The sequence below is a fragment of the Panthera onca genome, chromosome D1, assembly GCF_046562875.1.
Source record: "Panthera onca isolate mPanOnc1 chromosome D1, mPanOnc1 haplotype 2, whole genome shotgun sequence".
Classification (NCBI taxonomy): domain Eukaryota; kingdom Metazoa; phylum Chordata; class Mammalia; order Carnivora; family Felidae; genus Panthera; species Panthera onca.
The window spans coordinates 61281621-61306721 of NC_138348.1; the positions used below are offsets into that span (position 1 = coordinate 61281621).

The window sequence follows — 25101 nt, forward strand, 5'->3', positions numbered from 1 at the left end:
ACATTTTAGCAATATTTTTCCAATCCATGAGCATGGGTTATTTTTCCATTTTTTTGTGCCTTTTTCAGTTTACTTCATGAGCTTTCTCTAGTGTTCAGTGTATAGATTTTTCACTTCTGTGGTTAGATTTATTCGTAGGTATTTTATGGTTTTTGGTGCATTTGTAAATGGGATCAATTCCTTGATTTCTCTTTCTGTTGTTTCATTATTGGTGTATAGAAATGCAACTGATTTCTGTGTATTGATTTTTATATCCTGTGACTTTGCTGAATTCATGGATCAGTTCTGGCAGTTTTTTGGTGGAATCTTTTCGGTTTTCCATAGAGAGTATCATGTCATCTGTGAAGAGTGAAAGTTTGACTTCTTCCTTGCTGATTTAGATGCCTTTTATTCTTTTGTGTTTTCTGATTGCTGAGACTAGGACTTCCAACACTACGTTAAACAACAGCGTTAAGAGTGGAAATCCCTGTCATACTCCTGACCTTAGGGAGAAAGCTCTGTTTTTCCCCATTGAGGATATTAGTGGTGGGTCTTTCATATATAGCTTTTTTCATCTTGAGTTATGATCCTTCTATCCCTACTTTCTTGAGAGTTTTTATCAAGAACTTTTGTGATTTTTCTAAACCACCTGATTTATTCTTGATATGTACCTATTAATATGACCCTATATGAGGGTGTGCCAAGACCAGTCAGTGATCTAAGGGGAGGGATCTCATTTACCACCTGGTTTCAGGTGATGGGAAGCCAGACTCTTGGGCATTGGCTTTTAAGTATACAAATATATTCAGCCCTATGTTGCTATAATAGTAGTCCCTGCTGGCCTCCAGACCAGGAGATCTGGAGGTGTCTCCTGGACAGCAGTTTTAAAAATCTCAGCTCCAGACAAGCATAGAAGCTCCTTTCTGGGAGTTGTGTCTAGGTAGCGAGATGAAGGCTGTGTGTGAGGATGGCATCTCCTTCTATTCCCTGGAAGTCCTTCTTAGCCTCCCGATGTGTGGAAAACCCGAAGCCTTTCCCTTAGGCTGATGCTCTGGGCTAAGTATTTGGCCTTTTTCACAGGAAGAATTGGGTTGTGTTTCAGTCTGTTGTCTGTACAGCGCCCTGGGGGTGGTAGCCTGCCAAGAACTGTCTTTCTGTTTGTTACCTTTCTGTGGAACTCACTAACACTGGCCCTGTCGGGCCACCAGCACCAGTCAATCAAGTGGTGTCTGTCTCCTGTGTGGATTGTGCATACCTACTCACTTTAGCAAGGCAGCCAGACATGTCAGGGTGGGGGGGGGGGGCTTCAGAAAGACAACAGAAAAATGTCATGACTGCGTATGCCTTTGGACTTCAGTAGTATGGTGGGAGAGTGCCCTGTCTCTGCACGCATGCCAGCTTTGGTGGCGGGGTTGGGGGAGGACTGTTGCATGTATCTGCAGTAGCAGATTTTAGCCAGGGAGTGGGAGAACTCTGTGACAATTTGTGTTTGCCTGCCCCAGCTGGAGAGCAGGGGAACACTGCCACCACCTGTGCTCTCTGGCCTCAGCAGGTGTCATGATCCTGCTTGCTCTCCTGTCCAGGAAGGTGGTGGGTGGGTGCCAGGACCGAGTTTGCCCGCCTGTGCCAGCAGTCTCTGCGGAGTGAGGCGGTGGTGTCCACCAGTGCCTCCGTCTCCAGGGAGCATCTCAGCTGTCCCCTGCTCCTCCAGCTGTTATCCCCAGATCAGCAAATGAATTTTTCTAACATATAGTTTAGATGCTTTGCAAACTGTTGTTTTTTCACTCGATCTCAGGGCAAGCCCTCTAAGAGGGGAATCTCTGTTTACTGTAGCACATTGGGACCCTTGGTTTTCCCAGTCAGATATTCTGGGGGCTCGTCTTTCCAGTGCAGATCCCAGGCACTGGGCTGCCAGATGGGAGGCATCAACTCCCCTGTTCCCTGGGAGAAGCACCTGTCTAGTGACGTCCCTCCCAGTTTTGTGTCTCTGCCCCCAAGGGTGGGGGGGTTTTTTGCAAGACAGTGTTTCTGCATCTCCTAGCATCTCAGTGTGGCCCTTCTCTCCTTTGTTGTGGAGAAGCAGTTCCTCTAGATTTCAGATCTTTTTCAGAGGGAAACAGTCCATAGGTAGCCGTAGATGGAGTGTGTCTGTGGAGTTCAGGACCTTACTACACCACTGTGTTGGACCCTCACTACCCCTGTATTTGGCCCAGTTTTTAATCGGTCATTGGTTTTCTTCTGTTGAGTTTTAAGAATTATTGGTACATTTTGGAGAATATGCCTTTATCAGATAGGTCTTTTGCACATATTTTCTCCTAGTCTCTGGCTTATCTTTTAATTCTCTTGATAATGTCTTTAACAGAAGATTTTAAAAGGAAATCCAGTTTGTCAATTGTATTTTTAGATTCTGTTTTTGGTGTTGCATCTAAAAAGGTGGCACCATACCCAAGGTCGTGTAGTTTTTTCCTTTGTTATCTTCACAGAATTTTATGGTTTTGCATTTTATATTTAGGTCTGTGATCCATTCCGAGTGAATTTTTGTGATGTCAGGTACATGTTTAGGTGTTTGTATATATAAGTTTGTTTATTTTGAGACAGGGAGAGAGCTCAAGTGCACGGGCAGGGGAGGGGCAGAGGAAGAATCCCAAGTAGGCTCTGTGGTGTCAGTGCAGAGCCCGACTTGGGGCTTGATCTCACGGTTTGTGAGATCATGACCTGAGCTGAGATCAGGAGTTGGACATTTTAACTGACTGAGCTGCCCAGGCGCCTCATAGATAGATATATTCATTCGTTCATTCATATTCTCTCTCTCTCTCTCTCTCTCTCTCTAGTTTTAATGTAGATGTCTAATTGTTCCAGCACCATTTGTTGACAAGACTCTTTGCTCCTTTTTTTTTTTTTTTTTTTTTTCCTTTGCTCCTTTGTCAAAGGTCAGTTGACTATATTTGTGGGGGTCTATTTCTGGGTTCTCTGTTATATTCTGTTGATCCATTTGACTCCTCTTTCATCACCACATTTAGACATCTTTTTAAAAATTAATAGAGCAGGTAAGCTTTGCTTCACCTTATGGTATGACCTCAAATTGGTTTCTCCTCTCTGAGCTTCAGATACACTAGGGGGAGGTTGGAGCTAATCTTTAGCACTTCCTAACATGTATACTTCTCAGACCTGGTGAAGGATTATTTTTTTCCAGCTTAGAGTCTGCTCAGACTGTTAAATCTCTGTAAAATATGGTCAGATGACTTACTGGGAGAAAGGCCATGGGCTTATATGCTCATAGGTCAGATCACTATACATGTTGCTAAGTGCTCATTCAGCTTCTGAAATTAAAGTCTGTGGGTACATGTTCCTAAATGCTCACTCAGCTTCTGAACTTAAACTTTGTGGCAGACAGGTAGGTGGACCACACTTTGATAACACTGTTATATGCAGTGGGCTCAGGTTGGAAAGATGCCTGACCTGTTTGCCTAGAGCTGCTTGTGAGAACAGCAGCTGAGGTGAGGCCTGAGAATTGGCTTGTACCAAGTAATGCGGGTGTCAGCGGTATGATCTTGTCTCCTCCAGGATCATACTCTGTTGCTGGGAGTCAGTCTGGCCCCACTGTGTCCCCTTTATTTAGCAGACTCCTCACTCTTGACCCCTGCCCTCACTCGGAGGCAGGGGAACCGCTCGGCGTGGTCCTAGGACCATGGTGCAGGGGCCCTAAGAAGGGGCTGTAAGAGAGGACTTGGAGGGTCAAGGTTGGAGCAAGGCCTGCTGCTCTGGGTAGGTCTGAACACCATTTCCGAGGGAAGGAGGAGACGGGCGTGAATGGCTGCGGTGGCTGGTGATGATCCATACTGGCACAGACTCTGGTGCATGCCCGAGACTTCCAGCCTTAGAACTCCAGGACCATAGGATCTTAGCACCTTTGAATCTTTGAACTTGGAGTCATGAGCTGTCTGAACTGGAAGGAGCTGCAGGGGTCACCTCATGGTCTAAGCTGGGTTATTCATCTGCTCTTCTTCCCCGGCCCCCGATGCAGACTTGAGATTGAAATGGCTGTTTTGCCTTTAACTGGCTGCCCTGTTTGTGCTGTGGGTGAGTAGGGGCTCCTTGGATGCCCTTGGCTTACCTGGATGCTTTTGCTTTATTTTGAAGCTTCAGACACTGTGTGCTCAGATTGACAGAGAACAACTCACAGCCCTTGATGACCAAGCTGCAGTGGCTCTTTGCCTTTCTGGAGCACAGCCAGGTGAGTGCAGGGGGAGTTGGGGTGTGGTGGAGAGGAGGCTCTGGTCTGACACCCTTCCCTTCCCCAGGACCTGTCTGCATCTGCCTCTAAGTCCCTGCTTCCTGATGTAAGCTGTTCAGCCCCAGGTTGGGGCTGGCACGGGTTCATGGCCAATTTAGTGCCTTGTGGGACAGGAGAGGGAGTGTCTCTTTGAGCCCCTTCTGTGTTCTGCCCACCTGTCTCCCCTCAGTGATTCACTCCCTCACATTAGATGCTGCTTTGCTCATCTGTCATTTTGGAGCACTTGCACTGCCAGTCACCCTGAGGGGTGTTAATTGTTTTGTTCACGGTCCCCGCCCTCATGGAACCTAAAGCCCTTAGCCAAGCGTTATGTGAGGCCCTGTGGGGGCCACGGAGGTGAGTCAGCTACAGCTCCTGCCTTCACGGAGCTCCCAGTCTGCTGGGGGAGGCAGACCTGCAGCTAACAACGGTCGTGCTCCAACAGAGGGAGGCGCACTGTGTCGTATGCTCGCAAGGGAGGGAGGGGAGCAGACGATTGTGATGGTGGAGGGGATCACTGGGAAGATGGCACAGAACAGGCATCGGCACATCTGGGACTTGAACTCTTTAAGTTTTCGATGGAGGAAAGGTATTTTAGGCAGAAGGAATGGCATTGAACAGGGTCTGGAGATGTGTCAGGAAAGAGTGAGTTCTTAGAGGATTGTTCTTCTCCATGAACCTAATGCCATGCTCATAGGCTGCATGGCCTTGGTGGGATGGGATGGGTCAGGTCAGGTACAACTAGGAAGGGGGAAGACTTCAGAGAGGAGGCCAGATGTTTGGGACAGAGAATCCCCAGGTGGACCCTCAGGCCTAGCACTTGGCCGAGCTGGTTAGTGAGTGGCCTCCTGCTCCTGACCCCGTCTTTCATCTGCATTGGTCCTAGAGGCCTGCCATTTCTCCAGAGAATTTCTTGTCTGCATCCTGGACACCCTGGTTCAGCCCTGGCACCCAGCAGGACTGCTCTGAGTACCTGAAGTACCTGTTGGATCGGTGAGGGCGGCCAGACCTGGCTCTGCATGGGGGCTTCAGGGCTGGAGAAGGGTGCCTGTGGGATAGTCTGTGTCTCCGGCCCTGTTGCCTCCTCCTGGAAACGGGTGCCACGCTGCACTTGTGGAAAGCATAATGTGTGTGGAGGCGTGTGAGGGGTAGGCAGGGTCTGCGTGTATGACCGGGGAGGGGTTAGTATGTGCACACGCGTGTGCTGTGCTTGCCTGAGTGCAGGGGCGCGTGTTCAGCATAGCTCTGGGGGCACGTGCACGCAGGTACGGCCTGTCTTCGTGTGGCAGGTTTGTGTGTCTGTATGGCGGGGGGGTATGTGGCACATGTGCTTGGCTTGTGAGTGTGCACGTGCATGGATGACATTTTGCACACCTGTGTGTAGTCCCTGTGCGGACGCATGCACACATCTAAACGTGTGGCCTGCAGATAAGGTAGATGGCACAAATCAGGCCCGAGCACGGGGCAAGGATCTGTGCCTGTGTGTGAACGCCCTGCGCTCTCTGCTCCAGGCTACACGAGGAGGAGAAGACGGGGACCAGGATCTGCCAAAAGCTCAAACAGTCCAGCTCGCCCTCCCCACCGGAGGAGCCCCCCAGCCCAAGTCCCACCTCTGTGGAGAAGATGTTCGGAGGCAAGATTGTTACTCGGATACGCTGCCTCCACTGCCTCAATGTCTCCTCCAGGGAAGAGGCCTTCACGGACCTCTCTCTCGCTTTCCCCCCCACCGACCGCTGTCGCCGCCGCCGCCTGGGCTCAGTGATGCTCCCTGCAGAGGACGTTGGGGTCGGGGACCCCCCGTCACCATCCCAAGCCCAGGTTCCAAGCAGGGTGGGTTCTCGGAGGCAGAGGAAACATTGCGTCACGGGGGATGCCCCCGGTGCCGTCCTGGACATTGAAGGTCTGGGCCCCCACGGACCTGGGGGGCAGATCAGTGGGGAGGAGAAGGTGGAGAGGCAGGAGGAAGTGGAGGAGGAAGCTCGGGAGGAGGAGAGGCCCCGAGAGCAGGAGGAGGAGGAAGAGAAAGAGAAGGAGGCGGTGGCAGAGGAGGAAGAGAAGGCTGAGAAGGAGAAGGAGGCAGAGACCGCAAAGGAGAAGGAAGAGGACGGCACGGGGCCAGGGAGCCAGAGGGGCGCCGCCGGGGAGGGCTCCCGGTCCGTCCTGGACCTGGTCAACTACTTCCTGTCCCCCGAGCGGCTGACGGCGGAGAACCGCTACTACTGCGAGCCTTGTGCCTCGCTGCAGGACGCCGAGAAGGCAGTGGAGCTGAGCCAGGGGCCGCGCTACCTCATCCTGACCCTGCTGCGCTTCTCCTTTGACTTGCGCTCCATGCGCCGCCGCAAGATCCTGGACGACGTCTCCATCCCCTTGCTGCTCCGCCTGCCCCTGGCGGGGGGCCGCGGCCAGGCCTACGACCTCTGCAGTGTCGTCGTGCACTCGGGAGTGTCCTCGGAGAGCGGCCACTACTACTGCTATGCCCGTGAGGGCGCCGCCCGCCCGGCCCCCTCTTTGGGCGCTGCGGACAGGCCCGAGCCCGAGAACCAGTGGTACCTGTTCAACGACACTCGGGTGTCCTTCTCTTCCTTCGAGTCCGTCAGTAATGTCACCTCCTTCTTCCCCAAGGACACGGCCTACGTGCTCTTTTACCGGCAGCGGCCTGGGGAGGGGCCTGAGACCGAGCCGAGCTCTCCCAGAGGTCGGGCAGAGCCCACCCTCCACAAAGACTTGATGGAGGCCATTTCCAAAGACAACATCCTTTACCTGCAGGTGAGCAGGCCCACCTGGGCTGGGGCTGAGCTCCTGGGTGGAGGGCTTCCCGCACAACCAGCAGCTTGGATGCGTTATTGCTCCACTGTGTCCTCCTTTTCTTTTTAATGTTTGTTTGAGAGAGAGAAAGCACACTTTGGGCGGTCGGGGGGGGGGGGGGGGGAAGGCCAGAGAGAGAATCCCAAGCAGGCTGCACCTCACATTGAGATCATGACCTGAACCCACATCGAGAGTCTCAACCAACTGAGCCACACAGATGCCCCCATCTCTTTTTTTCATGTTTATTTTGAGAGAGAGAAAGCTTGCATGAGGGGAAGGGTGGAGAGAATTCCAAGCAGGTTCCACAGGGGGCTCCAGCTCACTGTGAGATCATGACCTGAGCCACCCAGGTGTCCCATCTCCTTTTTCTGCTGTCCTTTCATCAGCTACTTTGTGCTGGGAATATGTTGGTGGACTAGACAGACATAATCCTTAACTTCAGAGGAACAGACTTTCCGTTATTTGTTAACATTTGTCTCGTGTACCTGAAGGAGCAACACGGGGTTTTGTGAATGAAGAGTTGAGGCTTCCAGGGGGTACCCGGGGACCACCCTGCCCCAAACCTCTTCTCATGTGCCATCTACTCCCCTCTTTGGAGTCAGGGGCAGTATCAGAATACTTAGCAGCTGGAACAGCAGAGTAGTCACAGGACCTGTGGACATTAAGTGCCAGGTAGTCGGTGTTTTGAGTGGGGATAGCAGGCCTGATTGTACATTTCTGCTGGGCTGTCAGAGGCAGGGCCAGCGGTAAGGAGTCTCCGTGAGGCTGGCCTCAGTTCAGCCTGAGGAAGACGTGTCTCACTGGTGAGTTTGTTCTTAATGCCTTGAGAGGCAGTGAGCTGGACAGTTGCATCAGGAAACCTGTGGAGAGGTCCCTGTGCGCTGTGACTTGATCTTTAAGTCCCTGGACCCTCCTCCCTGGTGCCATGTCAGGCCCTTGTTTGTTATTCATAGTCTTGTATGAATGCGTTTCTTTTATAAAACCGAGGGGCTGAGAGATTTTACTGGGAGAAGGAGGAAAGGTTTTGAAGCTGAGATATAGGGTAGAAGGATGGATCCTCTCCAACCCATCCTCCCACTGAACTGGAACACTCCTTGGGCAGAAGCTGTGGCCCCAGGGGCCGTGGGAGACACTCAGAGATGCTGTGCTGGACGGCAGTAGGGCAGGGAGTGAGGGGAAGACTCTGGCTTCAGAGCCTGAATGTTAAGCCTCCCCCCTGCCTCCCCCGCCCCATCTGTGTTTCCAGGAGCAGGAGAAGGAGGCACGGAGCAGGGCGGCCTACATCTCTGCACTCCCAGCATCTCCGCACTGGGGGAGGGGCTTCGATGAAGACAAGGATGAGGACGAAGGCTCTCCGGGAGGCTGCAATCCTGCAGGTGGCAATGGCGGGGACTTCCACAGACTGGTCTTCTAATGTGGACTCTTCCCCAGCCTGAAACCTCAGGGGAGGCCTTGACCCCTTCCCTCTGGGAACTGGGTGGGGACGGAGGTGCTCTGCCAGGTGGGGTCTTGAGGAGGTGGGAGAGGTGGAGAGGATGCTTCTGGGACACCGGTCCTCAGCCTGAAGGGTCTGCAGAGACTCGGATATGGAGGTGAGCCCCAAGCCCCTGACACTGGGATCAGCCCCTTTAAGATTTTACACCCAAGTGTCCTGGTCAACTTGAAGCAGCTTCGATGGACACTGTCTGGGCCTTGTCCCCCTGTCTCCCCAGCAGGGCTGAACTCCACAGCTCTAGTGTTTTGGCATCAAGTAGCATTTCCCTTTCTAGCTCCTTTCAGACAATCCTATTGCTCTCTACTATAAAAAGCAGAGCAGCATGTGGGGACCTGTGTGTCACAGTGGTGGCCACCTTCTTGTTTCTCTGAGGGGGGTTTCAGAGGCACTGTGTGTGGTTGCCTGCACCCGTTGTACTTTTTTGAGAGGAGTGGAGGTGGGAAGCAGCCTGGCACAGGATCAGAGACAGTCTCCCTCCACACCAAACAGTGGTGCGTAGAGGGGGGGACAGTCCCCTCGTCACAGCGGGAGACCCTTAATCCCCAGTCCCCCTCCCCCCTAGCCTGCCTCAGTGCCTGAGATGCCACCTTTTGCAGCCCCTTTCTGGTGAAGATAGAGAATCCTTATTTTACTGCAAATGTGTTTGTGTTGCTCGCGAAGCCATTGTCCGTCCTGAGGAAAGCTGGCTGGCTCAGCTCCTCATCAGTTGGCTTTAGAGCGCGGCCTGGGGGCTGGTGGGGGGGGGGGGGTTGGTAGAGGAGCAGATATTGACCTCATTGTGCCCTGACACTGCTGTACCCTTCTAAATGGAGAGGAGAGACTCAGGGTCTCAAACAGGAATAAAAATAGGTTCTCTGAAGCCTTCAAAGATGTCATTCTTCCTGCCTCAGTGGCTGTGATGTCTGCCATGCCCTTAGGTTCTTGCTGTGTCTGGGCAGTAGTGACATGCCATGGGAGGTGAAGGCACGCTTTTAAGTCAAAGGTGAGGACTCTGCCCAGAGGGCAGAGCTGGGTGGGACCGGTGGTGGGGGGCATACTCGGGTGCGGGCAGAAGGGAGAACACGTTCAGTATCCTGAGAGGCAGGACAGGTGCCCAGGCTGGGGGCTGCCCTATGGGATACTGTCCAAGGGACTCACCTCTCAGGTGAAGCCAAAGCCCTTGCATCTGGGGATTTTTCAGACCCTGAGAGCTCTAGACTGCCCAGAACTGGCTAGTGCTGTTACCTCCTTCGAGTACTTGGGGCCAGTGTGTGTGGCCCCTCTTGGGACACATCTGGGCCCGGAAAGGTGGGAGGCAGCCCCCTAGGCCTGCACCCAGGTCCTTCCCCAGATGCCATCTCATTCTTGGAGCTGGAAAGGCATGCACGAGTCCTTTCCACCAATGCTGCCCGTCTTGAGAGGGCAGAGAAGGGAGGGAGGCAGTGGTGTGGCCAGGGGCTTAGGCCTGTGCTGGAGGTGGAAATGTCACAGACCCTGGAGCCGGTGGACTAGAAGCTGGACCCATAGTCTGTCAGAGACCAAGTCACTCTCAGAATTCCTCTCTATGCTCTGTGCACCATTTTGTACATCAGGAATACAAATTCCAAGGTAAGGAGGATTCATTCTTGTTCCCAGCTAGGACAGGTGCCCAGTTACTTACTATTAAAGTGAAAGGGAGCAAACTGGTGCCCACTAGAGCACCCAGGCTGGGTGTGAGTGCATGTGGACTCCATCCCCTTCAGATGAGGCAAGCTCCAGCAGCCGTCTCCATTTGCTTCTAATGGACTTTATTGTTGTCCTGCTCCAACACCACAGTAAAAAGGGACCTGCAAGCTCCAGGCCTGTACCATGTGTCACCACAGCAAAAACAGGACCCACTGGAACACACTCCCACCCCACCCCTACTCACAGAGGATAAATACATGTTACAAATTTTTTTTTAAAGAAAACAGAATAAATTAATAACTTAAGTGATTAGGCACCAACAGTGATTTGAAAAATTAAATGTCAATTTTAAATGGTCTAACAGGGCAAGAACCTAAGACTGGGCTGCCAGCCCATTTTCTCTTCCCAACAAATAGACAATTCTGTGCGACATGATTCTAAATTTCAAGACACGTGTAACCAACACACAAGAATACACACCACCAGCTATCACATGACATCCTGAATCTCCAGGGGGCCCCTCAGTAGGCCATCCAGGGAGCTTGGGGAGCCCCAGAATGCAGGCCCTCCAGAGAAGAGGGAGCTCCAGAGCTTACATGCCCAGCCTTGCTTCCCTCTTTGTAGACCAAGTCCTAACTTGCCTCCACCCTGTCCTCTTGAGTCCAGAGCTCTGTCAAAAGGGGGTCAGGGGGAGAGACTGGTCAGCCAGGGCTTGGAGCCAAGGCTGTAGCCCTGCAGCAAGTAAAGGGGCCAGAGGGCAGGCTGGAGTGGAGCCCTTGCTCCACTCGCTCCAGAATAGTTGTGCTTCTCTCCTAGGAACGGGGCATAGCTGAAGGGTTTCCAATGTAGATGTCACTGAAGTCCATCTCGGGGAGGGGGCTGGGTTAACTGATTAATGCTCTGGGTGCTGCCTGGTGAGCCAGACCCTGGGAAAGATGTTCCAGAGCAGGGAGTTTTCCCTTAGCACAGCTCAGCGCGGAAGGGCCTCGGGCTAATCTAACACCCTTTCAAAGATGGTGGCCCCTTCACACCTGGCTTTTTTTTGCCCATCGCTCTGCAACCCTCCTTCCCACTCTGCTTGTTCCTGCTCCAGTTGAACTTTGCAGAGGTGGAGCTCCGGGCCCAAGGAGTCCTCATGGGAGCTGTGCCAGCTGGGAAGGCATCCCCAACCTGGGGTCTACCCTTGCCAGGCCACCAGGGAGAGGGCCATCGATCAGCTTTTTAAACAGAACTGACAGATGTAGACTAGTCACCTGACAGTTTTGACGCCTGTGAGCCCGAGTCTCCACCTTCAACAGGCCCATTTCCCCTTATGCTTCCTGCCATCTCTACCCTCCTCCCCCACTTCCAGCCTAAGGGTCTGGGAGGTACAGGAACGAAGAGCCCGAAAGGGGCCTCCTTGGACATCAGACCTGAAGACCTCCGTTTCTAAAGACTGCAGCCAATTTCATTCACATTGTGGTACGTTCTGAAAGTGCTGACATTGTAAGGCATCCTGGGGCTAAGGGGGAGCACCATTAAACGCTCTGCCCTAGGAGACTTTGGAGAGGGCCTTACAGGACACGGTATAGGTCACTGCCACCAGCCCCAGGGCTTGGGAAGGATTGGACCCCCAGCCCTGCCCTCCTCCCCTAGAAAACTCCATCTTTGGCACCCCCTTTTCCTAGATACCACCTCCTCTGGCCTGATCTGCACCAACCTCCTGAAGAAGTAGCCTTGTTGCCTGTGCTCTCCAATATTTCCAGTCTCTCACAGCCGTTACCAATGCCCTCGTGACTCCTGCCACCCCTGCCTTCTCAAGCGCACAAACTGATTAATCCCTGTGTTTCCAGAACCTGGCCCCAGCAGGCATTACAAAATGCAGCTGAGTTAGGAGACGGGCTACCGTTGAGAAAATAATTTCTGCCAGGTCAGAGCTTCTTAGAGAAGGGCCAGGTGTGGGCTCGTAAGGGCTGATTGGTGACCGGGAGCCACCTCCACCAGGCAGGGTGGGAAGTCTTTTATTTTTTTCCCAAAGGAAGGAGGTCTCTTCATCCATGGTTGGACGAAACATCTGATCTGCCCAGTTGCCTCTGCAACTCTGGAAGATTTGGGTCCCTCCTCCCCAGGTTGCCAGAAAGTACCTGGGGGTGAGGTCCTGCCTCCTGTACCCTGCAGGGTCAGGTCTGAGTCCAGTGTGGCACTGGGCTAGCAGGGAGCGACAGCTGTAAGATGAACTGGGCAAGCACTATGGGCTCCCGGCACCACACTCGTACCTCCATTGGGCCCTGGCACGAGCCCCTGCTCTCCTACCCATCCTTGGGGACACCACTCTCCCCTGCCTGCTTTCCCCGCTGCCCTCGGTCTGCCCTGCACACGTGGCTCCTTCACTTTCTGCTCCTCTCTGCATCCCCAGGCACTGTCCACCTCCACCATCCTTACCCTGCCTCCCATCTGTCAGTCATCTGCCCACCCCCACCGCCTGTCTTGCACAAACTCACTTGCTGCACCCTCCCCACTGCGGTATACGGCCCTAAAGCACCTCCAGTCCACCCCACGCTCCATCCCGACCCTGCATCACTTGCCTCCCTCCACTGCACACCCAGCACCGTCGAAGCCTCCTCTAGCGGGTCCACCCAGGGAAGAGGGCCTGTAAGCTCCACAGTCCTGGGGGCCCTGACTCCACAGGGTCCTTGTCACCCCCTGCCCCTTGTTTTTGGTTGCCTATCCTCTGTTTTCCTTCCTTTTGTCCTCATTCTTCTGGCTCTCCCAACCTACAACAGCTACCAAGTTAGGAGGCCCCTGCCCATATCAACTGCCTTCTGCACCTGGGATCTCATTCCTCTGTCCCTCAAGACCACCTCTAACCTTCCTTCTCAACTCCATCTTTTGGTGGCCTTGCCTCTCCCCTACCAAGAAAGACAAGGATGAAGAAGTCCATGTCCACTTTGGTCTGCTGGTCCTGGGCTCCTTGGACCAGCGAGATGACGTGGCATCTTGTGGGACTTAAGGAGAGGTAGCCCAGTAGCTGGAGGGAAGAGGGCTTGAGGGCCAAGACCGTATGTGAGGTGTGGAATCTGGCTCAGAGCCCCAGCCCCTCCCAACGCCTAGTAGGTATTTAGGTCTAAAGGACAGAAAAAGAGGCTGAAGGATGCTTTTTGGCAATAGCTCTAACTAAGGTGGGTAGAGGATGGCCATTACTGATAAAAATCAAAGGTGGGCCCTGAGTGGGCAGAGTAGTGCCTTGATCAGGCCCTCACCTCCCAGGAGAAGGGTTCAGGGTCCCTGACATCAAGTGCTTTGAAGGCCAGAGTGGAGGGGACAACTGGAGAGAAGGGGGCGGGGGCAGACGGGGAGGAGCCAGCTCCGGTGATTCTACCTCCAGGCACCTCCCCAGACTTGGTGGCCCCTGTGTCACAGCTTGGTGCCCTTGGAAGGCTCCGAGGACTGCCTCACGTCTGTCCACTCCTGCATGGTGCTTTGCAGAGCCTGGGTCTTCTCCTTGTCCACCTGAACGTAGTCTACCTTCTCATCGGAAGTCACAGAGGACGTGGACGGCTGAGGACAGAATGGGGAAGTGCTGTGAGCTGTCAGTAAGGGGACTCTTTGTGAGCTGCCTCAAAGGGAGAAGGGATGGGCCTCTGCCTGCCACCCTGACTGGCCTCAGGAGCCTGTATTCTCTTTCTGAAACTGGTCTTTAAAGCCTAAACTGCATCATCGCTCCTGCTCATGTAACAGCCTCTTGTCAGTGCTCCTGATTTCCCAACTCCTAGGGGACCCAGGTCTTCTATCTCTGCCTCCACCCACCTCCCTGTGGCCACTCATCCAGAAAGAATTTGCTGGGTGCCAACAAGCAGCGGGGAGCTCTCCCAGCCACCCAGCAGTCTGGACCCGGCAGCTAAGTATGCTTCCTGTGGAGGGCTTTCCGGGGCCCAGGCATCCCCTCTGCAAGTCCCCGTATCAGAGGCACTTAGTTGATGCACCTAGACAGTGAGTTTTCAAAGAGGAGCTCAGGACCAGGACACAAGATCCCATTCTGTCACCCTGAGCAGCTCCTGTTCTGGTGTGGGTCCATTTGCTCAGATGTACAAGGGGGATGGACTGGCTGAAATGGTCCTAGGGACTTCAAGCACCCATGTGTGTGAGAGAGGAGGCATGTGAGCCCTCTAAGACCCAGACTAAACGAAAAGCGGTAGAGTAGCCGGCAGCCGGGCACTCCACCACTCCCACCGAGCCCCGTACCTTGCGGTGGGGGCTTGGGGAGCTCGGCTGAAAGTCCAGGGCCAGATAGTCAACGCTGCCCGTGCTCTTCTTAGGGGCCGGACTGCTGGTGCCGCTGGGGATGGGAGACGCAGACACTGGGTTTTGCTATCACAAAGGAAGGAAAAACCATCAGTCAGTTGAGGAGACAGAGTAACCCACCACCTGGGAATACACACATCTCTGGGAGGAAGGAGAGTGCCCGCTTGGAGTTATGCACCAGGGCCAGGGACTTCTCATGTTCTCATTTAAGCCCTCACCGCAATCCTGTGATGTAGGTATTATTACTATTCTTGTTTATTTAAAGCAAAGATAAAGCTGTGGTTCAGAGAAGCAAAGTGACTTGCCTACGGTCGTACAGTTCATGAGCAGGGATGGGAGCCGGGTCTGTTTTTAACTCCCAAACCTGTGTTGCTCCCACTGTGCCAGGCCACCTCCCTTCTGGGCCGTCGGGCCAGATCTCCTCCTCAGGTTCCCTGACCAACCCGGCCTTGGCTTGCTGGCCCCTAAGAAGGGGTGCATTTCCTTTATGCCCTGCAGGTTGGAAAGTCTTCTGTTGTACCAAACCTGCTTCTCTGAAGCTCCCTTCCCTGGCCTGGCATGGGGCTGTCACCCCAAAGCAGCTCACTCCCACCAGATCTGAGCAGGGCGGCCTCAGCCCTGGGCTGCACAAGTGCTACGCTCTAGGCTCCTGTCTCCATCAAGACCAACTTGTCTACGATTTTCCTGAAGTCATATTCTAATGAGAATGGCAACAGTCCTATGTTCTGTTTTTGACTGCTTACTGTTTGGTTGATTCGTTTTTTCATTATTCATGCAGCAACTCCCAGGTGCGGGGCAGCCATTCCCTCTTCAGTGAAAATCTCAGGGAGGAAACTTCTCCTGTGCTGCCTGTGTTTATACCTCTACCGTGGCCTTCACCACCGTGAGTCATGTTATGTGTGTTTGGCCACCCCTTAGGAGATAACTCAATAAATGCTTATGCTCAGGGCGCCTGGGTGGCTCCGTCGGTTAAGTGTCTGACTTTGGCCCAGGTCATGATCTCGTGGTCGGTGAGTTCCAGCCCCACGTCGGGCTCTGTGCTGACAGTTCAGAGCCTGCTTCAGATTCTGCGTCTCCCTCCCTCTCTGCCCCTCCCTCTCAAAAATAAAGTTAAAAAAAATAAAAAATAAATGCTTATGCTCACATTCTTGCTCATGTTTGTGGCAACAGCACAAAGATTTTAACAGGAAAGAAGAAAGAAGTCAACTTTGAAGGATGCTCTAGTTATTCTCTACATGCTCGCTATGACTATTCTGAAGCCCCTTTCTAATCGCCTGGACTGCTAAACCTTCTGGGGCTCCTGTGCCCCACAGGAAAGTCCGGACCTCCCAAGACAGCATTCAGGGTCCTTCATGATCTGGATTCAGCACAGCCTCCACCTGTAGCCGTAGCCATAGTTAACGGTCATTCTCTGTGTTCCCTCCTTGTACACGGCCGCCTTCCCTCTCCCCAGCCCGATATGACTGCCCATCCCACAATTGTGTCCCCACAGCACTGGCTCTCCAGGAATACTGACCATGCCACCCATGTAACAGTCATGAGTGGCAGACCTTCTCCGCCCTTTAAAACCATGGCCTCCTGGAGGGCAGAGACCGTGTCTTCCTTGCCTCTATCATTACCCCACAGTGCTCGACACACTTGTGCTCAAGAAGAATTGCAGCAGCAAAGTAATCACAAATCATGGGTAACTGAGGTGGTCCCAGGATAGTCTGAGGGCGGCATTCCTGCAGACCGCAGAGGACGTACCATAGGGACGTAGTTCTCTTCGCTGTCTCCGGAGTCCGTGCTGGTGATGCTCTGGGTGGAGATGGGGCGGCAGTACTGGGAGGAGCTGGAGTTGAAGGTGTGACTGGGTAGGGAGAAGACAGAGTAAACTCGGGAGGACAGTTCTGTCTCCACCCTCGCAGCTCCACCCTCCATTATCACATTCGGATCTGATACAGAACAGGTACAATCACTCCCCCTCCACATATGAGGAAACCCAGCCCTGAGAGACCAAGAGACTGCTCAGCTACCGCCAGCATCGGGATGCAGCTCTCTGGACCCCACCCTTGCCCTGGCCAGCCCTCACAGCCCTGTTCCCAGGTCCCGCATCCACAAACAGATAACTCACACGGCCCTCGACCAAGACTTGGTGACAGGTGACTTGAAGGGGAGCTCATCGATGACAGTGTTGTTTCTCAGGTCAAGTGGTGTTGGCTTTGCTGGAGCAGGAACAGAAAGTCAAATGATCAGCCACACGATAATGCCACACATACACACGCTTACGTATAACACACAAGTATATTTATAAATACTTTCGTATTCCCACTTGTAAGCAGGGAAACTGAGGCTCAGCAGGTTCTATAATCTTTGCCTATGTTGACAGGCCCTGAAGCCATGTCTTCAGATCCCAAATGATATTTTCTCTGCACTGTAGCAATCACATTTTCAGAATCCAAAATGGGGACACTGGGTCTGACAACAGATTGTTCCTCCCAGATTTAATACTCATCCCGTATCCTCCAACAGCATCTCATACTTTATAAGGCACTTTTAGGTATGTTACCTGTGTCCCTCAGTGCTCTAGGAGGCAAGTATTCACATTTCTCAAGTGAGAAACAAGGCTCAGCGATGCACAATGATTTGCTTCTAACCCCATGTTGGCAGGTGGCAGAACTGCAACCCGAATGTGTCCTGTCCTGCTCATGCCTGCACTCCTGCCCAGGCTACTCCAGTAGCTGGTCCCTAGACCACTGGAATGAATTTGAGTGTTTGTGTATGTGTGTGAGAGTTTGGGGGTTCAGAGACTAAACACTTCCTTGCAAGGAAAGTTCAGGATCCACCCGATCCCCAAATGAATGCAAATGAGTGAAAATGGTTCTTGGACACTGTCCAGACATGGGACAGGGGAAAGAGGAGACTTACCTTTCCGGTCAGGTTTGAGGTTGCGGTTGACAGGGGGTGGCTGGATCTCACTCCCTCGGCTGGGGCCCCGGTGCAGAGAAAGGGCTGTTGAGGGGTAGCCAAGCGCGTCAAAGTGATGGGGTCCTGGGCTCATGGGGATGTAGACACTCTGGGAATTATCACCTGCTCGCTCCATGGCCAGCAGGGTGGAGGAACCTGGATTCATGGGCACGTAGTTGTCCTCAGAATTGGTGCTATCTGATCGGCCTACAACTGTTTTCCCTGGCTGGAGGGAGAGTGGAAGAAATACAGCAGTAACTACCATGAAGAAACAAGAAGGGGTGAGAATTTGTATACAAGGCAAAAGGGAAGTGGTAACTGAGTTAGCTGCCTGGGAAGACCAAGTAGAAAGTGCAGTGGGAGGCAGAAAGAAGTCTGTGGGTCCCTTCTAGTTTCCATGATCCCTTGTGACCCACTTAAAATTTTCAATAAATCTTTCGAATAAGTACCCTTGGTGGCTGGGTCCACAAGGCTTTCTGGGTGTCTGACCAAGGCTGTGGGTGGCCCAGGCCACTGACCACACAGGTTTGGTCTAGAACCCTTATTCCACCTCAAGTCCAGACTCATTAGCAGGTCAGAGTCTCAAGCCCTAGCAGGGCAAGGAGCATAAAGTAAAGCTTGGCCCTGGCTGGCGAGGTCTCGGCCAGGTGCGCTTCCCTAGTCCAGCTCTCAGTGTGACCGCCGTGTTGCACAATGCAAGAACCCTGGCTATAGCCTTTCTTCAACTCCTGCCCTGTCTGTCCACACATACAACTAAGTTGCTTCTGCTTTAGTTACCCAATGTCTGGTCTTTCCAATGGGCATGAGGCCAGGCCCTAGTCTGTCGGAGAGTCGTGGTCAGCCCTGTCCAGAGGCCAGCCCGGGATCCTGCACTCAAATCATAATTCTGCCACCATGACTGACTGAGCACTGCCCCTACCCGGAGTCTCACACTATAGGCCCTCCTCCAGGTGGGACCTCAGAGCCCAGGTCCTCTGCCTTCTAGACCTGTCCTACTTATTGGCAGGGCTGGTAGTCTTGTAGTCTAGCACACTTCCACACCAGACACCTGTATCTTACTTACTAAAAAAACTCAGGGATCTGAACTGAGACAAGGAACTAGGCAGGGTCCTATAGGGAGATGCCACCACTCCCTTCTTCCATGGGGTGTGAACTTTAGCCCAGCTGGGCTGGCCTGAGGACCCCTGGCTGACCCCCACTCACCAGGAAAGAACGGACCGCATCACTCATGGACTCGGCAGACCGGCCTGCGCTCTCTCCTCCTCGCTGGGGGTACTCGTAGGATTCACAGGAAGAAGCTACGAGACAGGAACGGAGATTCACACGCACTCCCAGCTGATCCATGTGCTGACACTTCCCCAAAGCCTCACCAGTGTTGCTCAGGGTCTTACTCCAGCAGATACTACCCTCAACCCCAAGTGATAGGGTATTACTTCCATCATGTCATTCCTCAGTTCAAAAATTCCTCCCAGACTTCTAGATCTAGCTCCAGTGTTGGCACCAACAGAGGATCCTTTCTGAACTACTTCTTCCTACAGGTATGCGCCTCTCCTTTAACTCCTATACCACCGAATGCCTGTCCCACTCCCCCAGGTCATTACTCGTACAGATACTACAGGAATAAGGATACTTGACTAATTTTTATGTGCTTTTATTTCCCCAACTAGATGTGAGCTCTCTGAAGGGTAGGGACATGTTTTATACTCATATGTATCATTTCAATTCCAAAGCACAAGGTGATTGATTGAATAGTTGACAGACTGAAAGAGTACTGTGCCGAGACTCAGGACCCCGGGTCCAAGTCCCACTTCTGGCACTGATGGACTCACTCTGCAACCCTGAATAAGTCTCTTAACTACCACAGGCCTCATGGGAAATGGGAGACTATGAGGCTTTGTCCCACCAAACTCTCAGGCTCACTATGTGGCTTCAGCAACAGGGTGGGTAAGAGCAGACTTTGCAAGCTATCCAGCAAGATGAAAATATTACTGTCGTTTTTCATCAAACAGAGGTGGCTTATGCAGAGCTGGAATGTGCTCAGGGGGAGTCAGTGACAAGAAAATGTATATGCTTCAGAGAGACCTTCAGACTTTAACCAAAGAAATTCAAGTATGGCTTAGAAAATATTTAATAGCTCAAAATTTGTTTTAATAGTCTGTTAGCCCACATAGGTTTGGCTCCAGTTTGAAATGGTCCTCTAAATTTATTTGTTCAGTCTTTGGTTTTATATAAAAATGAATCAAATACTGTGATTTGGACTTTGAAACCCATAATAACTTACGCTGTGGTTAACCAAGAATGTTCCATCTCCTTCAGTACAATAGTAACTTCTCTCAGACAGAGTCGGCCACACTCCTGCACTGCAGAGTCTCCTACTGGCCTCCGGCGCTGGAGCACCAGCTGGGAAGGGTCTGGGTACAAGATGCCTGAACCTGTGAGTCTCAGGGACCCAGGTGGGCCTAGGTCTCCTTGGTATGGATGACCAAAGGCTGGCACGTTACTGAGAACTGCCACGCTCCCTCCCTTTCCCCAGGGTCGCAGCTGGGGTTTACACCAACCTCGGTGGAGCCGGCTGCTGTCCATCGCCGGGAGGGTATTGCGCCTGGGGATGGTGGCAGCGGCAGAGACGGATCTGTTGCTTTCACTGATTGGAGGTCTCTGCTGAGGACTGCCCCATCGAGGTGTTTCTGCCTGACTTGGCTTGGGGGGCCGGGGTGGGGGAGCTATGGCCGAATCCCCAGGAGTGGCCACTGCCATGGCATTGTGGTTCTTGTCCAGCGTGAATGTCCTAGGGATCTGGTAGGCTGAGAGTGTGGTGGCTGGAACGTCCATATTGTCCACCAGGAGGTCCCCAAACTCCCGACATAGAGTGTTGCTGGGTGTCTTGAAGGTGTATATGTCCTCATTATCGGTCTCAGAGCCCGTAAGGCTGCCCTTGGTGTGGCCGTGGGAGGCCAGGCTCCGGGGGAGGTCGTAGGTACTGTCTCTGAATTCTGTATTGTGCCGGCTTGGCTTGGGGAGGCTATAGAAGCCATGGACTTGACCGCTGACCCCATTGACGCAGTGTCCATTGCCCTGGGCAAGTTTCTGTACAGCTGTGTCGCTCCTCATGAGAAACGAGGCCCTGGTGCCCTGAGAGAAGCTGGCACTCCTAAGAGAGAGAAAAAGGGAAGGGACGGGGCAGGTTAAAGGGGTCCAGGACCATCTACCAGGGACACAAACTGGCTCGTTCAAAGCCCCGTGTGGCTGACTGGTGAGGCAAAACAGGCTGAGGAGGCAGGCTGGTTTCTCTTGATTTATTAGCTGTGTGACTTTGGGCAAGGCACTTTCTCTTTCTGAGCTTTAGTTAATATATCTACAAAAATGATGATTAAAAACATATTTTAGGAGCACCTGAGTGGCTCAGTCAGTTAAGCTTCAGACTTCGGCTCAGGTCATGATCTTATGGTTTGTGAGTTTGAGCCCCACATCGGGCTCACTGCTGTCAGCACAGAGCCTGCTTTGGATCCTCTGTCCCTCTCTCTCTCTCTCTCTGCCCCTCCCCTGCTCATGCATTCTCTTTCTCTCTCAAAAATAAATAAACATTAAGAAAAAAACATACTTTGAAGGCTGTTTAGAAATTCGACTCCAGTATGTCTAATATATAGATGTTCAATGGTGTTAGCATTTATCCCTCCCTCTACCCCCAGCCGGCTGTGATTAGCCGAGGTTGCTCTTACCCTTCAACCTTCTGGATTGATAAATAAGACAGCTATACCACCGATTTGTTCGCTGCTGTAAGTACCACAGAATACATACATTTGTATACAAAAGCCGTGAGACAGTGGAAAGAAACCGTTAAGTTGGTGTCACAAACTAGCAAACAAATCACTTATTTTATGTGAGTGTTGGTTTTCCAACGGTCAGCCTTTTGGAGGCTATAAGCTTCTTTAAGAATCTGATTAAAAGTTCTTGGCTCTTCTGGTTGGCTCAAGTCGGTTCAGGTCATGATCCCAGGGTTTTGGGATTGAGGCCCATGTCAGACTCTCCACTGAGCATGGAGCCTGCTTGAGATTCTCTCTTTATCTCTGCCCCTTTCGCTGGCTCACGCTCTAAAATAGTGTAAAATAAAGTAAAATAAATAATGACTAAAAAATGAAAGTTCTTTGCACTTCTTACTTGCATGAGGCAAATCTTGTATACGTACAAATATGCACGTTACAGCTGGGGCAGGTGAGGAGCTATAGCCCTCTGAGGCCAATCCATGGAACTCTGCCTTATAGAAGCTCTTTTAGCTCTTGGGGAGCTTGTTATTTATAGATGTGGCCACCAGATGGTGATAGAAAATAGGGCCCAGTAGTTTAGAAAGAGGAAGGCTCATAGGGCTAGTCTAGGCCAGGCTAGGCTCTTGTAAACTTGCATCCTTGACTACTTGGGGAGTTCCATTTCAGTCCCCAACCCTTTAGCGGCCCTCCTCTCTAGGCCTCAGGGTTCTTTCTCCTTTCCTATTCCATTTCACACAAATAACCAAGCCAAGGGCCATGGGCCTAGATGACTGAACAACTAGCCTTTAGATAATGGAGGGTTTGGAATAAAGGATGGGGGGGGGGGGGCGCAATGGTAGATATAAGGTTGGATGCCCCCACTGGCACTGGGATCTGTTCATTTAGCAAACATTTACTGATGTCCTATTTTCCATCTGGGCTGGGAACAGTAGATACACAGATGCCTCCTGTCCTGGGGGACATAGTGGTAGAGGAGGTGACATACATACAAACTCATTACAATCACGTGGATGAGCATTCAGCTTTTGGCAGATTTATACTAACCCTCCCTGGCAGTGGTGGTAGAGAATGTCAGGGGAAGCTTCTTTAAAGATCTTACCTTTGAGTGAGTCTCGAAATAGGCCAGGCAAAAAGCAAGAGAAGGAAAAAGGTGTTCTAGTTAGATGCATAAAGAAGTAGAACACAACCTAGCAAGGTAAAGGAACTGCAAGTTGCTCAGGCTGGAACAAGTGTTAGGAGGTAGGGCTGAGCAGTGACATGGAGGGCCCAGGCTGGGGCTGCTGGGAACAGGGGAGCCCCTGGAGGATTTTAAGGTGGGGTGGGGGGTGGGGAGCACATCACACATATCCTGCAGTAACCCTAAAACATTGTTCAATGTTTCGCATAATTTTATTCCAACCTTCACCTTATTCAAGAATGAACTCATCATCTTCTTCCTGTCTGAACAGTCTTAGGAATGCACCACTCACTCAAGCCAGGAACCCGGGAGTTACCCACATTATAATTTCTCACTCGATAACCCTATCAGGTCCTACCGAATCCACCCCAGTTCCGGTCCTCCTGGCTTTTCTTCTGCATAAATGAAAGGGCTAGTAACACATCTATCTCCCTACAGTCTGTCGGGACCTCTCTGATCCTCCCTACATCCTACAGACATTTACTTTCCTGACGTCCCAGCTTACACATTTTCAACACTGTCCCACTGCCTTCAGGACTAAGCCGTATTCCAGATCTAATTTATGTCTCTAGTCTCTCCTCCCTGTTTCCCCTCCAAATCTGGAACCACTCAGCTAACTCCCCTTGTTCCTAGTGTGCCCCACGCAGCCAAGCTTCTGGGCTTGTTGTGTTGTTCGTGCGGTCTGAAAGGCTTCCCGCTGTAATCTGGCGAGCTCCTGCTCCCATTTATCCCTTAAACTCAGCTCAAATGACACACTTTTTAAAGCTGTTTCTGACCATCCTCTACCTCCAAACATAATCAATCACTTGCTCAATTCTGTTCTTGGAGCAGGTAGCAATTATTATCTGGGTCAGTTACCACTGTAGTTGTCCTCTCCACCAGACGGAGATATTTCCTCCAGGAAAGAAACTGTGTCTTAATATTCTTCCTTCCTCGGCCCCTGGATTAGCGCTGTCACAGGGGGAATGATGAATAAATGCTTGCTGAATGGTCAAGTCAATGAACATATAAGTAAACGAATGAATAAACAAAAGTGTTAGTGCTGCCGGCCCATCTCCTGACCTTGGCCACGCTCTGGATCAGCAGACTGAAAACCTTCCCCTTCAGAACCCACTAGATTATATCCCAACGTCCTGCTGTCCCATCCTCCTCCTCTTCAGTTACTAAGCTCCTCACTTGTCCCTAAATGTGTCCCATGTGGTCTATGCTCCAGCCCTGCACTTGCGTTATTTACCTTTCTCTAGAAAGCTTCCGTGATGCATTAGAATTTTACACAAAGTCCAAAAAAAAAAAAAAAAAAAAAAAAAAAAAAAAAGTGCTTTTGCTCCACAAAGGTGTGACAGGCCTTCTAATTCTCCTCTTCACTTTAATTACTCCTTCCCCTTTGCTCCCAGCACACACTGTACTTCTACTAGAGCACTCACTCGCCTCCTGTGAAAGCCGTTCGAGGCCGGGTCTCACCGCTTCCACCTGCCCCTGCGCCCTGGCACAATGCCTGACATGTGGTGGATCATGCCAATGCGTGGGGAGGGGGCGGTCATTACTTCAAGAGTCAAGTGAAAGGAGTTACATAAGGGGAACAAAATTGCCGGAAGCTGCGTGCTAGGACAGCAGAACTGGGTCTGCACCGGCCTGGGTACTCTGCTCAGAGTGATGCCACAGCCTGTCCCCTCTGTCCCCTGCACAGAGCAGGAGGGCACTTCTGAGCACTCGTCCTTTACTAGGCTCGTGTCAACCTTCCCCAAGGCCTATGTCACTGTGGGGTCCTGAGCTGCTTTCCTGGGATGAGCACCTGGAAGCGGTGGGTTTTGAGAGAGGCTTCTCTTGCAGGGCTGTGGGCCGATGGAGGCCTCGTAAAAGGAACATCCTCACAGTTCTGACAGACAACTATGACCCTCACATATCACACAAGAGAAACAGTAAATGGCCGAGTTGTGCAGGGAGGTGATGGATGCGTAGGGGAGCAGAGACAAGTTTGAGAAAACATACTCCCTCAAGCCCGCGCTCAGTGCCTCTCACTCCCGTTCCTGCGGCTGTTGGTGGGTGTCGCTATCATCACATCACTTCTTACTCGTGCTCTGGTCTTAATACCTACCCCAAACCTCCCCCTTATCTTTTATCAACGGTTTCCTAGTTTTCCTCAGCACTTTATTTTGCAATAGTTCTTTGGCATTTTTCCATATAATTTTATGTACGGCACAACACCATGATTTCACCCTTCTAGACTCCAAGTACCTTAACAATGAAGAGCCCGGTTTGATTCTTAATGGGTATGTTCCCATTTAAGGAAAGCTAATACACAAATGATTGTAAGCAAAATAACCACCATTTAGTTCTGTAACTGTCACTGGCAATCGTAAGAGGTCATGTGGACCATCCTTCTGCATTTACCCGACCCACATGGGATGTGTGGATCCTTCCAATGAGGGAAGAAAACTCAGAAAACACTTTCACAATCTCCAAGAAGTGAGGTGATCTTTGTATCTCAAACCCTTCTGGCTGCAGGTTTGAGCCCGCCTTCTCATTGTGGTTACAGAGCAAACTTATATATATAAAACTAAATGAAACTAAAAGTTGTATGTTCTCTGCCTTTAGTCAGTCAAAGCCACCCTCAGGTGAATGAGTCAGAGAAGTCTTAGAAATGATTAACCAAAGGTAAGGTCTTTGGTCAGTGACATTTCTGATTTCACTTTTTTTTTCTTTTTTTTTTTTTTTTACTTTTTATTTTAGAGCACAC

At 51.7% G+C, this 25101-nt stretch overlaps 2 protein-coding genes across 5 annotated transcripts in view; one reads left to right on the forward strand and one right to left on the reverse strand.

The window, feature by feature from the left end:
- Positions 1-9890, forward strand: part of USP35 (ubiquitin specific peptidase 35) — a 56247-nt gene extending 46357 nt beyond the window's left edge. For 2 of the 4 annotated variants that reach the window (XM_060605508.3, XM_078433051.2), the window contains 5 exons: positions 4120-4213; positions 5139-5245; positions 5764-7018; positions 8304-8433; positions 9470-9535. In XM_060605508.3, coding sequence (XP_060461491.2) covers positions 4120-4213; positions 5139-5245; positions 5764-7018; positions 8304-8433; positions 9470-9513 — 1630 coding nt within the window. In that variant the 3' untranslated portion in view covers positions 9514-9535. Of the gene's footprint in view, positions 1-4119; positions 4214-5138; positions 5246-5763; positions 7019-8303; positions 9412-9469 lie in introns of those variants that run through there. The other 2 variants (XR_013550096.2, XM_060605509.3) reach the window with 2 other exon arrangements.
- A 411-nt stretch (positions 9891-10301) lies between these two features.
- The window catches only part of GAB2 (GRB2 associated binding protein 2), a 189193-nt gene continuing 174393 nt past the window's right edge, over positions 10302-25101 (reverse strand). The window contains exons 4-10 of the mRNA XM_060605512.3: positions 19982-20574; positions 18627-18721; positions 17385-17649; positions 16591-16681; positions 16224-16326; positions 14418-14543; positions 10302-13733 (exon numbers count right to left, since the gene is read on the reverse strand). Of these exons, the coding sequence (XP_060461495.1) occupies positions 13590-13733; positions 14418-14543; positions 16224-16326; positions 16591-16681; positions 17385-17649; positions 18627-18721; positions 19982-20574 (1417 nt within the window). The 3' untranslated portion in view covers positions 10302-13589. The remainder of the gene's footprint in view (positions 13734-14417; positions 14544-16223; positions 16327-16590; positions 16682-17384; positions 17650-18626; positions 18722-19981; positions 20575-25101) is intronic.